Source organism: Achroia grisella, unplaced genomic scaffold (genome assembly GCF_030625045.1).
Source record: "Achroia grisella isolate CSIRO2021 unplaced genomic scaffold, CSIRO_AGI_Agris_v1 utg126, whole genome shotgun sequence".
NCBI classification, from domain to species: domain Eukaryota; kingdom Metazoa; phylum Arthropoda; class Insecta; order Lepidoptera; family Pyralidae; genus Achroia; species Achroia grisella.
The window spans coordinates 783,598-798,352 of NW_026712609.1; the positions used below are offsets into that span (position 1 = coordinate 783,598).

At 31.8% G+C, this 14,755-nt stretch overlaps 3 protein-coding genes across 3 annotated transcripts; all 3 read left to right on the forward strand.

Annotated features, from left to right (window-relative positions):
- The first annotated feature begins 3,926 nt into the window (after window positions 1–3,926).
- Window positions 3,927–7,277, forward strand: LOC131854983 (zinc finger matrin-type protein 2). Its single transcript, XM_059206180.1, has 3 exons — window positions 3,927–4,234; window positions 5,338–5,579; window positions 6,915–7,277. The coding sequence occupies exons 1-3, from the start codon at window positions 4,120–4,122 to the stop codon at window positions 7,152–7,154; spliced, it is 597 nt and encodes a 198-aa protein (XP_059062163.1). The 5' UTR covers window positions 3,927–4,119; the 3' UTR covers window positions 7,155–7,277.
- Window positions 7,278–9,055: 1,778 nt separating this feature from the next.
- LOC131854998 (uncharacterized) lies at window positions 9,056–10,628 on the forward strand. The gene is made up of 3 exons (XM_059206202.1): window positions 9,056–9,200; window positions 9,752–9,779; window positions 10,441–10,628. The coding sequence occupies exons 1-3, from the start codon at window positions 9,126–9,128 to the stop codon at window positions 10,617–10,619; spliced, it is 282 nt and encodes a 93-aa protein (XP_059062185.1). The 5' UTR covers window positions 9,056–9,125; the 3' UTR covers window positions 10,620–10,628.
- A 1,671-nt stretch (window positions 10,629–12,299) lies between these two features.
- Window positions 12,300–14,675, forward strand: LOC131854992 (uncharacterized). The gene is made up of 2 exons (XM_059206190.1): window positions 12,300–12,452; window positions 13,794–14,675. Exon 2 carries the CDS (start codon window positions 13,797–13,799, stop codon window positions 14,484–14,486), a length of 690 nt encoding a protein of 229 aa, XP_059062173.1. The 5' UTR covers window positions 12,300–12,452; window positions 13,794–13,796; the 3' UTR covers window positions 14,487–14,675.
- The last annotated feature ends 80 nt before the right edge of the window (window positions 14,676–14,755 follow it).

A 14,755-nucleotide genomic window follows, 5' to 3' on the forward strand; every position in this document is an offset into this window, starting at 1 on the left:
TGTGCCTGGTGTGACTGGTGTTATATCATTTTCATTATTATTATTATTATTTATGTAATATAATGTCATCTGTTCTTATTATAAAGTCATTACTATCAAAATAGCTATCTATTAATTAAAATGTCAAATATTTTATATAAGCATAGATATACCTATATTATACCTAGGCAAGGCAATGATGATGATGATGTATCATTAGGACTGATCACGTGGATAGGTATAGCTAATTACTTATAATAGTAATGTAGTTAGTATGAAAATTACGAACAAAAAAGTAATTCCATATGGGCTTAAAAAGCTTTTATCTACAACTTTTTTTTACTAAAAAATTTTAAAATGCTCCATTTAATTTGAAAGTTGTTCTTTGTCCGTTATGTTACGAGAGATCTGTCGTAGAAATTCTGTCTTTTGATTATTTAGTCACAATATAATACACGTAACATGATTCGAGGGACAACTGCGATTTTGGTATTTTTAAATAATTACTATAAATAAACGATATTAAGATTTAGTTATTAATATTTACGACTAATATTAATTAATAATTAATTTTATAGACTACTACGTTTTACTTACTTGTACCTATAGGTACATATTATCGCTTTATGACACAACAGTCTAAAAGCGGTGACATGTACCTATAAGAAATCATTACGTTAGCACTTTAACATGACTTCTAAAAGAAACTCCGACAGCCACTTCTATAACAACCACTGCTGAGCAGTACGACAGTAATTTATTGTATCTTAAGATTTCTGAAGTGAACTGCCCTAATCGTATTACTCAAAGAACCCTTATAGTGAAGTTGCTTTATAGTCTGTGGGCGAATCATTTACATGACAGTACGATACGAGTGTGCATATTTCAGGATCCCTTTCTTCGAAATTAGACTACATTTATTATTCTCAAATCAAGTATATGCTATATATTAGTTTCATATAGATAATAATAGAGGACGTACGACTCTAACTCTCAAAATTGCAAATTAGACAGCAGAATAGATTTATTTCGCGTTTACAATATTGATCGTGGTGACCAGCAAAATATCGTTTCGCCATTATTTCGCGCTTTGCCTGAATATCTCGGGTTCGAAGGAAGAAGGTAAAATGCTAGACTTCCATATTTTCATTATTCTGCACAGCTATATGAGCTTACGTATTCGCGGATCGTTCCACTCACGCAATTAACACTTATTTTAAGTTTAGGTGCTATTTAAGACTATCATGTTTTGTTTTAGGGGCAAAAAAGTCAAACAGGAAATAAACTGGAAGAGATATTCAGAAACTTCTTCAATTTCTCAATATACACAAATTGGGAGGTAAGAGATTGGTAGTAGTAATTTGTTAGTAGTAATTAGTAGTAATAATAACAATATTTAATAATACATATCAGTAATGTGATTAAATCCTATGAGGTCAACCTCCATAGGTTCTCTCCAGCAAACCATGATGGTTAACTCCTGGTTAAAACATAGCCAATGATAGATGCGCTACCAAGAATATTTTCCAAATTATTAATTACAGAAGTTTCGAGCGTCAAAATTACATCATTTTGTTTATATAAAATCAGATTGAATATCTCTACCGAACTGAGAACGTCCGCTGACATCTGTCAACCTTTGTCTCGGTAAATTGCATAGCTCTCGCCATGCAATTTACATTGAATGTGACTGTAAGTAGCAAATGTAGCAGTACCTAACCGACATTTATTAAGAAAAGAACCTTGAACAATTTTATAAATCGTAGTATAATAAAGATTATTTATATAACTGCAAACGTAGTTACAAAATAGAAAGGTATTTGGATTCAGAGCACTTATTTAAAGCTGCTTTCGGGGTAATTTCATCTACAAATCACTGATAAATTGTAGCGAACAGCGACATATATATACCTAATGGTTGGACGAAATAAAATCTTCGCATACATCAATCTCTGCTAAATGTTATGATATCTATATAAACTAGTATTGAAATAACTTTCAGTTTTACTTTACTTTCCAGTGTTAGCTACGATGGATAATACGTTACTCATACTAAAAAGCAGCCAAGTACATCTTTAACAAAATGTTATATAAATGTAAAGGGTAAGAACAAAAAATAATATCATTAAAAACCAACCCATAAAACAACCAGGATTATAGCTCAACTAGATTACACAAGGCATGATAGATAACAGCTATCCCAACGGCAAAAAGGGCAAAATGAAGAAATCTCTCGTCATAATAATGTTATGGCCGGGCCATGTGTCACAGTCGGGCGGCGGCTCGTTCGACTCATGACACCACTTCGTCAGGCTTCTTGTCCCAAATCGCGCCACATTAACCCATACTTGTCTATGAGGCCTGTTATATTTCCTCTGACAAATACACATGTTCTATCCGTTTTATTCTCATTTTTATATTGAATTGTATAAGTACATAATAGGATTAAATAATGGATCTATTCCCCATTAAGTGGATGCACTAATTTAACTAGGTAGAGAACTTAAACATGATATACAGGCACGTTTATGATTGGTACCTTTTTTTTACGCAGGCAAAAGGTCTCATGGGTTGGATGGACGGGTACTGTGCGACTCCTACTCACAAAAAATTCTACAATATTCCTCCTCGTCGCCATAGTGCCGGGGTCGCGGGATCGTCGAGTTCTCAATCAACCCCAGCGGCGGTTGCCCGCAAGCGAGCCCTCCTCAACGCGTGGGGGAAAGACTTCCTAGTTCCCCCGCCGGACTACTGGAATACGGGATGCACCTCCTCCCCCTCCCCCCTTCCCTAACCCCCTCCCATCTTGGCTCCTGTAGTGTGGACGGCAGACTGGAACCTCTGAGGCTACCATCCACACAGAGCCGCGCCCGCTTCGCGCGAGTCTATACAAGAGTAGAGTCATAGAAAGAGCGTGCCACCAACGCGACGCTTAACGGCCGTGACTTGCCCCCCCCCCCCCCATCACTAACTCAATGTTAATAGGTATTTTAAAAATCTTTCACAAAAAATATAAGTTTTTTTAATCGATCGGAGGTCATTTTACTTATATGTAATAAACATGAAAACCAAGAAAAATAAGATTATTCCGAATTGTAGTTTCAGAGTACAGCACATTTTGATTATACAGTGAATAAATTCCTACGAAGCTTAAGCTTTGTTATGCTCTGATATAACTACCTTTTAAATGCTTGTTTAGTTATAAAATTATGCATTATGCTTATGTAGGTACGTAGTATCTACATTGAAATACGGTAGTCAATGTTAATACGTACATTTAATCAAAATAGTGGGAACTTACTACGTTTTATTTATTTTTATTGAGTTCCAAATATTTCGTCAGTGTTTCTACCGCAATAATAACTAGTAAACTATGAAAAAGCAGTGGATAGATGGCAAATAAAATCTTCCTTTCTTATTTATATGTTCGTAGTTCAAATTATGAATATCTGTAATTGGGCATTTAATGTAATTAATTATTATGTATAGAAAATGTACTTATAATAATACAGCATACACACCAAATAAGTAAGATGAAATTTAAATAATAACACTGGCAAGAAAACTACAAGATTTTTAGTATACATTACAATAAATTACCAAGATTACGGGAATATACATGATAATTTAACTAGCAACAATAAATTTTCAATGTTGCCAATCGTTTCACATGTGACGATAATGTGAACTTATTGTACTTTATATTAACGGGGGAAGAGTTTTCATTTTATTTGTCAATCCGTTAAGTGTTTTTCACAACTAAAGGAACTACCATAATGAATATTGACTTAAAACAGATAGTGTCACGACTTTGGATGAAATTTCACAAGAATATCATATTGTCATCTGGCGACACTGTCTCAACCAAAGATAATTTGTATTCCATAACTATGGGTATACTTAAAAAAAAAATTCTGTGTCAAATCTGCCTAATCTGTGGCATTGTAGGGTGCCAAATGCCCTGTATTTTTATTCTATCTGTGCCTGCCTATTTTAAGTTTAGTACTGTAAACAAAGTAAAAAACAAATTTATATAGAAAGAAGTATTTACTTATTTTTCTATAAATTTAATCATTCTTGTAAATATCCATTGTTGGTGATAGTTCTAAAAGATTATTAAAAGTTACCTAAATTTCCGAAATGAGTATGAGACCTGATGACCATCGTAGAAAATGGGACAAGGATGAATTTGAGAAAATCGCAGCTGAAAGATTACAAGCAGAACTAGATGAAGAGGAACGATCTAAGAAAAAAGGTAAAACGTTTTATTAAGAGTTATCTATTGATTTCTTATTATCAGTCATACATATATGTTGCATAAATAATAACAACCCCTATGTAATTCTTAATAAATGCATTAGTAATTGCAAATACAGGGGACCCCCGGTTATTCGATAAACGTTTTGCATGGCAGTGACAATTGAATTTTACGGGTTATAGAATGCTGCCTAAAAAATTCCGGAAGATAATTGCCTAAAGAATTTTTTACAACAGAGTATCTTGTAATCCGACAAATTACAGATCAAGTGATAAGATTCGATGTTGTATGTATGTATATGCCGTCTGAAATACAAATTATACTTAATTATCTATGTCAACTATTAAAAGATTCATTACGATTTAGGTGGTCTAAAATATCACATTTTTCTTTAATTGTCAGTGTTTTGTGCTTCTGTGCTGATAAGTATACGTGTGAATAAACAGTAAACAATGAACACATGCTATACTGCACCACTATCTTTATCACATGTAAGTAGTCAAATTCATACTAAGCTAACTAAGCTAATCATAATCAAAACAATACCTTACGAGTCAAGTACAACAGTGGTGATGTTGAACTTGTACGCACAAGACAAGTTCAGACTTGTTCAATCATGCATTAGCAAAGATTGTCAAAAAAATATTCAATAATAAATAACAGACCATGTCGGATTACAAGGGGGGCCAGATTACCGCAGATCCACCATATAATATATGTAAATCTCTACAATTACAAAAAAATATGTAGTTATCAACTTAACAGATTAATAATTGATGTAACATATACAAAAAGATCTATTTCTTTTTTTAGCAATTTACCTTTCATGATCTGTTCTATTTATGACTTCTGAATGACTTATTTTTATTAAGTGATATTGGTTATTAGCTTATGTTAGTGTGTAACTGTATGCAAATGTAAGTTTTAATGAAAAGTGAGGACAGCTGTTTCTTGTCAGTTCCTCGCAACGTACATTCCGAACTGATGGTAGATTTGACTTATTATAAGTGTCTATAATAATCATACATGAATTAAGATATTATTTAAAACATAATTGAAGTCTACAAATAATACAATGTATAATATATTTTTTGTTACAGCTCCACCTGTTAAACGAGAACTCCTTAAACAAAGAGATTACAAAGTAGATCTAGACTCTAAATTGGGAAAGAGTGTTGTCATAAATAAAAATACACCAAGTTCTCAATCGGGAGGATACTACTGCAATGTATGTGATTGTGTTGTTAAAGACTCCATTAATTTCTTGGATCATATAAATGGCAAGAAACATCAAAGAAATCTTGGCATGTCTATGAAAATTGAAAGGAGTAGCTTAGATCAAGTAAGTATAAATAGATTAGTCTATTTTAAGCATATCAAATGTTTTATTTGTGGTTTGGTATTGGTTGGTACTGTATGATATCTCCAAGGTGTGTGATATTCACTTCCATTTAATGTGCTCTGTGGTGATTATTATTTAAAAACTATAGTAAAACTACTTTCTTTGTTGGTGACCTGTAATATTAAATTCCCATTTGACTGGTTTTCATTTAATTAAATGTTTAGCCATATAGACATGATACTGAACGAATGTAACTTTCCAAACAATCTTCTGTATACAATTTCTTAAAAATACTACTACACCAATAACAGCTAATGTAATACTAACAAACTAGTTTTATATAAATGCTATTTAAATGAAGTTATTAATTCATATCTGCATAAGGTTTTGCAATAAACTAGCAAAGTATGTTCTAAATCTGCCAGAAAAAAGACTCAAAAAGTTAATTAAAAACAAATTTTTGTAAAAAAACTTATAAAATTGAAAATTTTGTAAATCATAATAATGTTTTAGTAGAAAAAACTTAAAATTTATAGAGCTGACAATATTATCTGATTGTACTAAAAATGAGTGTGTAGCAGTTTTTATGTTGATTATCACGTGCCTCTTATTTGTTACTGTGTATTTATTTGAAATTACATTTATTCAAAGGAGCAATACAAGATTCTTGCTCTTTTTCTTATTATGAGTATGCATTACAAATGAGTGGTACAATAAAAAGAATATTGAGTTTATTTGAATAAAGATTATTTCTATTTCTCATCATCATCATCAGTCCACTGCAGTCCACTGCTGGACATAGGCCTCTCCCAAGGCACGATCTTCAGCCTCTCTCATCCAGTTACTACTAGCAATCCTATGTATGCGTCGCTCCACCTAGCTGCGGGGCGTCGTACATTACGTTTGCCAATTCGCGGTCTCCACTCTAGATCACGCCTACTCCAGCGAGCATCGGTTCTGCGACAGATATGACCAGCCTACTCAGAACAACTCCAACCATAGCTCTTTCCATAGCTCTTCGTCTTTGAGCGACTTTAAGTTGGTGGACCAGTATCGTCACTTTCCACGTTTCGGCACCGTAAGCCATAACGGGTATGACGCACTGGATAGAACAACGTGGTAGCAACGACGAGAGGACTTGACGAAGTTTCCTAAATGCCGCCCAGCTTTTTTCCCTCTCACAGTTGTTTTTACCTAGTTGGAGCGTTTGCCCTAGATAATTATACTCCTGAAACACTTCGAGAGGAACTCCATTAATGGCGATCGGTTCCGTACGAATGCGATCATTGAACAAAATCTTATATTTCTACTACATACATATTTTTTTCATTACAGGTAAAGGCTCGCTTTGCACTAAATAAACGGAAACTAGAAGAAAAGAAAAATGAATATGAATTAGATACTCGACTAAGAGAAGCAGCAGAAGAAGAATCAAGACTCAAGGAACTACGCCGTGAAAGACGACGCGACAAGAAACGCAAGCTTCAAGACAATGACGATGCTGACGATACGCCTGCACAATCAGAACTCGCTCAAATAATGGGTTTCTCTGGATTTGGCGGATCCAAAAAATAATAAATATAATACAATTTAGATTATTAGAAATATTTCTTTTTATTTTCAATACCCGTATACACAGTGAAATTGATTGAAACAGAAGAATTTAATATTATTTATTGTGCTGCATTTATTAAGGCAGTGAGTTGCACACTTGTTGATTTAACAGTGCATTTTCACATTAATAATTATCTTATGTACACGTCTTATTATTACTAAAAACATCTAAGAAAATTCTAAAAAGTTATCAAATAGAAATTGAACCAAGTAACAAAATTTTCTGAAGTTTAGTTTCCGTTATACGCCGGTTCCTCTAATTCTTATGTAGATACTTAAGGTACCTAATCCCACAGCTAAGAGAATATTCCATGCTAATATTATTAATATTAGTATGCAATTCGTGCACAGATTGTAGTGTGAATATTGTTATTTTATACTTATGTAATCTCCCAAACTCCCTATCTGAAACAAATTTTACAATTGGAAATATTTTCACATGGGCACTGTTATAAATTATGTAGGTATAAAGGTATACCTTTTCCGGTGAGGTGAACAATATATTGTTCATCTCACCCGAAGTCTGTGCGGATTCGCTGATTACATAGGTACATTCGGATATAAATTCTCAGGCTATTTTTGTATCAATAATTTAATGGACACCCGTACTGTGACCACGATGACTCGTTTTTCCCAGAATGTCCACGCCTATCCAATTGAGTGTCCAGTCTACTATCTTATTGTACTCGTGCTTTCATGCGAAACATGCAACTCAATTGGCAAGGTCGCACACGGCTGTAAAAACGCAATAAATAAAAATACCTAAAAGGCTTAGTTAACAATAACTATGTAGCAGTATACCTAATGTATAAGGGTTGCCTAGACCTATATCTGCTGCAAACTGGCGGTGTGTCTTGTATTGTGATCTTGCGAATCTAATAACCCACTATCAATGCCTACATTAATTTATACACACAACTATTTAGTACTGTTGTTAGTATATTTTTGTGACTATAATTTCCTGGAAATGGAATAGCGTGTACAGCCTAATAACAACTCAGAAATATACTAATGTGTTTATAAGTCATATACTAGGCTAGTCTATCTATTATAGTTAGATAATATCCAGAACCCAACTGTACTGTACAAACAATAATATTCAGGAATACAAATGTGTACACCTTGTGAGGAATCAAATTCGCGATCATAGGAAGTTAAGCAGTGTGCCAAACCGCTGGACCACCGTGACTGCCAAATAATGCTACATGAACATAAGTAATGTACCATAGTAATGCTATTGCAGTCTCTCTCGCCCCGTATTAGGCATTAACTAATTCCCCCTTCTAGGGGTAGAACCTCGCATTTATGTGGAGGCGCGGGGTGGGTGGCTATCCAAGTAGCATATTTAAGTGCCATATTTGGAGGTAAAATACAAATTCCAAAAATTTAAAATAATGCAAACTACTTAACTTTTTAAGGGATGATAATAGAATGGTGCCCTCGCCTACGCCTACCAGTGGAGGATGATAAGATAGTTTGAAGTCGGGTCCATGCATGCATATGCATGGTAGCACCATTCCATTATCATTAATTTTAAAACCATAAGTATCTGTTCTGTTCGTCATATTTCTGCAATTGTTATAGGTAGCTAAGTAAATATTTCCTGTACAACCCATATTTATGCAAACTATAAATTATCAAGTTTACACAAATTCATATGTATTTTTAACATATTCGCCGAAGTGACATAAGTAACGCATATTCCTCAGAAATTGATGCGGATGAAACGCATACATAATTTTAATAAGGTTGTTTGCTATTCTAAATTGTAAAGAAAAACTAACATATTACATTCATTAGATTAGGTACTAATACCTACCCACTGTGATTACAAACGATGATTTTCCGCTACAATCGAGCATAGCCTACGCCCACATATAAAATGCAAGTTCACAGTCATGGAGAGTCAATGTGGGCATTGAGATCGCAGACATGAGGACGAGTAGTTTGTGTGTACTGTCGTTTACTCTTTACACCATAATAGTATCAACTTGTTCGGGATATCATGTAAGATTTATTTGAAACAATACTATCTAATCATAAATTTAGAAATCCTACTGACCTAGTAGTAGATGCCTAATAAAATTATAGTGTATCTTAGGGATGCTTCAACTTGAAAGTAGATACTTATACATATCTACTCTCACCTTGGCTGACACTACCTGAGACTATGATAATATATTGGTAGTAGTCAAATGTTATACCCTCTGATCTAATTACGTATAAGGTATATTAAGTATTTGGATTATATATATACCTATACACCTGGATATATATATATATATATATATATATATATATATATATATATATATATATAACAATACATATAAACCATTCTATAAATATTATGAAATAATGCGAAGTCGCTGTTTCTGTTGTGTTACCTTCTCTTTTCGCTTCTGCGGTTAAGTCTTGTAAACAGTGTAAGACATTCTTGATTTTTTTTCGGGATTTTTATATTTAGAAAGTGCAGTTATATATATAGTCATATAACGTACACTGTACAACCCTAATAAATTAACTAAACCTTATTTTTATTTTTGCTACCATTACAGGTGTCGAATAGTTTAACAAGCATATCGAGTGAGTATTTTTTTAAATTTATAACATATATATATAATATGTTTAATATGAAACAATGCCCCTCCCCCCCTTGGCTAGTGGTTTATGATCGCGGGACATCCCTAATGTGGTAAACCAGGCATTGACCGCGTTTTACATGCCGATTTCAAGGGGGGCCTCGTGGAGGTCACATAACAATGCTGTTAATAAGGCCACTAGTCGCCCTAAATAAAAATCATATTTTCCACCTGAGGAAAGATTAAAATTACTTAAGTACTTATTATGATCTTAGACATTAATTATGCGTTGACTGTTTACTAAACATGCCACTTAAAGAAAAGCTGATGTACCTACCTAGATATTTTGTAATTATCATGTCGCAGGAATTCTAGTAAATTATACACTTGGTTTCACATGCACAACGTTATACTATACTATTATATCTTACAATTTGGAATTTTTATATCTCTTTCTGAATAAAGAATTTCAAGTATTCTCAATAATTACAAATATTTATGACATTTTTGTTAAAAATTACGAACAACAGTTATTCTTTAATTAAAATATTCTATATTAATTGTATATAACAAATGTGTTTTCAAAATTTTATTTACATTGTTATTTTTTAATTGATTTTTTTGTTGAAAATAAAAACTCAATCATTAATTGTTTTTTTTTTCAGATAAAAATGCGGAAAACTTGGTATTAAGAGAAAAGCGACAAATCGAAAATTTTGATACTGATGATGACTTCCCAACAACGCCTAGTGATAATGTACAAGATGAAAATAGTTTCTGGGACAGGATAGTTAAAGTAGCTATTAAATTGTTTAGTCGATTTGTGGAATGGTTGAATTCATAATTATAAATAAATAGGTATATTATATAAGTGCATAAATAAACATTACTATTTATTAATTTATTTTATTTCACAACATCTATACATCTAAAGCGCATGTGCGATGCAGCATGGTAAGGGTAACAGTTACATTGACGTTTCGTTTCACTCTTAAAAGTTGCCGTGATTTACGACTTAGTATTTCGGCAGTACAACATTTGTGAAATATAAAATCATTAATAACTGTATTACCTTAAACGTAGCTATTGTTAAATGTAAAATTAGTAACTGTACATCATGCTATAGCATGATGTACAGTTACTAATTTTACATTTGCACAGAGTATAATAGTCAGAAAAACGTCATTTTTTACATTTGTATTCGGACTATTTTTATTGTTGGTAACCTTTGTTGAAAAGTGTCAATATTAACTATAGTCGTATTTTTAATTAGACGAAGCTATATACAGTAGCTAATGTCACATTGTAAAATAATGTTGCCATATTTAAAGTAATAGTGATGCGTTCAGTTCTCAGTTAGATGAATGAACAATGAGCGTGAATAGTTAATCATTACAAACTACAAAAGAAAATTGTATAAAATATATATCTGATATAAGTTACTAGTAACTACAATCAGTTTTTTAACGGCTTATTACAAAGCGCGCGGCTACTAGTGCCAACACAAATCAACGTCGCGAGCGTCTGTCGCCATTTTGTTCGTAATGGATATATATATAATATCTGGTCTGAGAGCACCAATGTTTATTTTTGCGCTCACGCTGTTTTGTTAAGTTTTTCCTCATGTTGTGTTTGTGGTAATTGTTGGGTATATTGTATATTTACTATATTGTTTCATACAAACAATATGGATCCTCAACCAAGCACGTCAAGCCAAAGCTTGTCTCCAAGAAAGACGTTACCGAAAAACTTATGATACAAAACGTCTACAAATACGTATTTGAGAAAGCTGCTTCACTATTGCCTATTGAGGCTCCCAAAAAAACAAATGTATTTCGAAAACAGCTGACATTTTGGGAATTGGTGTGACCTCAGTCTACAATGTATTAAAATAATACAAAGTGAACAATTTAAGTCTCCGCAGAAACGTGGAGCGAAACACTGTTTCAAAGATAAATTATTATCAATTTTTAGACAGATTTATAATTAATGTCACTGAAAGCGACAATGATTTTTTTATCTGATGATGAATAAAAACAAATTTTGTAATAAGCGCAGTTTTTTATTTTTATTACCTAACTATATTATGTTATATATTGTTATATTTTGTACATCTATTTGTGGAATGGTATATTATATACACATAAATAAACATTACTATTTATTAATTTATAGTTTCAATTACATTATGAATTGTAATTAGGACAGTCTTAAAAGTTTCCACGCAATTTTTTCTTTACGTTTAAAATACTCGGTATTCAGTATAGGTAGATACAATAGGAACATAATCGTCGTAAACTCGTTGGTATGTATAAAGCACGGCTAAAATTCAAAATATAAAATCGATATCGGCAGTTCGGCACACTAACTATTCACTAGACAATCGAGGCAATTCCATTAATTCAGGAGTTTTTTAATGATTCACTTTGTCACAACACTATTTTTATTTCATCAAATACTGACAACACAGTAAACGTCAGTTGACTTCGTCTAATTAAAAATATGACTATATTGAAAACTTCAGAAAAAAACATACCTATATAATCATAATTTGTGAATGACATTGATATTTACTAATATTATTAGTCGTTATTAACTGTATTAATACAAATAAAAAATCTACACATTATACTTATTCTTGAAATTCGTTTTTGTTTTATGAGAATAATTTAAGAAAGTGAGTACAGTCATAATATATTAAATTACTATATAACCAAAGACAACAGTCAAGAAAAAAGAAATATATTTATATATTATTGTCGTTGTAGGTAAAATATAAAAACTATTCAATTAATTATCCTTATTACTTACTTAACCATATATCAATTGTTATGTAGTATTTTTTCACCTTTGCTTGTCATTATTGTAAATGTATATAAATATATATATTAAAAATATTCACTTGTATTTCCAACGTAAAATTATATTCAATTATTATATGTATACTTAATGAAGTAAGCAAATATGGGCTCTCTTCTAAAAAAATCTGTGCCCTACATAATGCTGTTATTTATTTAGAACTTTTATTCTGATAGACAAATTTTGTTTCTGTTTATTTCAATTTCACTGCCTCCGTTCATTGGCTTGCCCTCACAGGCAAGGCAAGGCAGGCCCTCTAATATACTCCATATTCCTCTGTCCAACACTACCCATTTTCTTCTTTTTCACTTCTCCATGTTGGTTATTTTTTAATACCAAATCAATCATCATTAATCCATTTCCCTTCTTACTTCTCATGGCATGTCCTGTCCACTTACATTTTAGTTCTTTATATTATTCAGAGTGCACTCAGAATAATTGATTATAGATTGATAGAAGAAATCAAATTAATGATAAAATTAATTTGATTTCTTTTGTAATATTAGTAAGTTTGACTTTGTCTTTTAAGGTTAATATTTAGGATGCCGCTTTCCATGCTATATTGGCACACCTTTATTTAACTCATATTTTTTCTTGTACCCATATTTTGCAACAATATGTTAGACAGAGAAGAATACAGGTGTCATGTATTTTTTTCTTTTGCTTTACAGGGATGTTCTTGTTGTTCATTACATAGACTAGTACAGATGTTTTAATTTCTTTATCAGTCTGATACTTTAGAGTTAGTCGTCAAATTATTTGTCCTAAGTATGTATAGCTGTCAACATATTTGACATTGTTATCTTTTATCTTAATCTCTGTAGGCTAGCAATTTAACATTACTTTGGTTTTGGTGGTGGTGAATAATTAATTACCCCTACTTTTTCACTCTTTAACGTTAGTGGTAACTAATTATTATACAAAAAAAACAAGTTGGCTAATAGATTGTATTAGTGGACAACTGAATATATATAGTAAACTATATTTGAGTCCTTTAAAATTGTTTAAAATTTTAGTTACTGTGTATTATAGCCTGTTGCTATTATATTTTATTTTAATTTTGCCTATTTTATTACAATTAATATCTAGGAAACAACCAAATAAATTTTGGCTAATTCATATTAACTTGGCTAATTCTCTATATTAATCCTAATTCCAGATAATGGCAAGTGATCATGAGTCAACCAATCATAATTCTCTTCTTAAAGGTTGGACTAAACGAGAAAAATTTATTCTTTTACAAAGTTTGAAAATGCACAGTTCACGTAAATTAGAAGAAATATCATTGAACTTCCCAAATAAAACTGTAGAAGATGTGAAGACAGCTATTGACTATTATAAAGAGAAAGCACTAAATCATCCAACCCTTCCAATTAAAAACAAAAAGCCAAAGAAGACACCCCAGTTTAAATCGCGCATCCCTTTAAATTTATGGGCCAAAGTTTTATCAGATTCATTTAATTTCAAAGACCTTGAAACAGAAACTGCAACAGCATTGCGTATCATTGCTGAATTTGAAAAAATTCCAACATCTGCGCTTACTGAAGATATTGACTTTAGAAAAGTATATCATTTGCTAGCCAATGCTTTAGAAGGAAAATCACTGCAGCAAGACAAGAATCTAGTACCACTAATTGAAAAATGTCTTTTTGAATCTGCTATATTGAGTAAATCGTTTATAAGAAAGTGTACATTTAGAAACATTTTGGAGAATATTAATTTACATGGACAAATAAATATGTGTCCTAGACTTGCATGTATAAATGATATTGCACTTGTTCGTCATTTAGCATCACAGAAAGCTTATAACCCTTTGAACATTTCTGAGGCACACCTAAAACCGTCATGTTAATTATAACCCATAAATTAGCTGTTTCATTACTTCAATGATTTATTGATGAATCAAATAAAATTCTAATCTTTAAATATGTAGATTATTAAATTTCCTTGAATTTAACTCGGTTATTTTTAGATTTAGTATTTATTTAGCAGGCTTGCTTAGACAACATGTACAACAATGTTTCGAGTGTGATGCCTTACACGCGCTATTAAATTATGATTAATTTATTAGATTATATAGATTAATTACTATACATTATATTCAATATATAGTACTTTTCT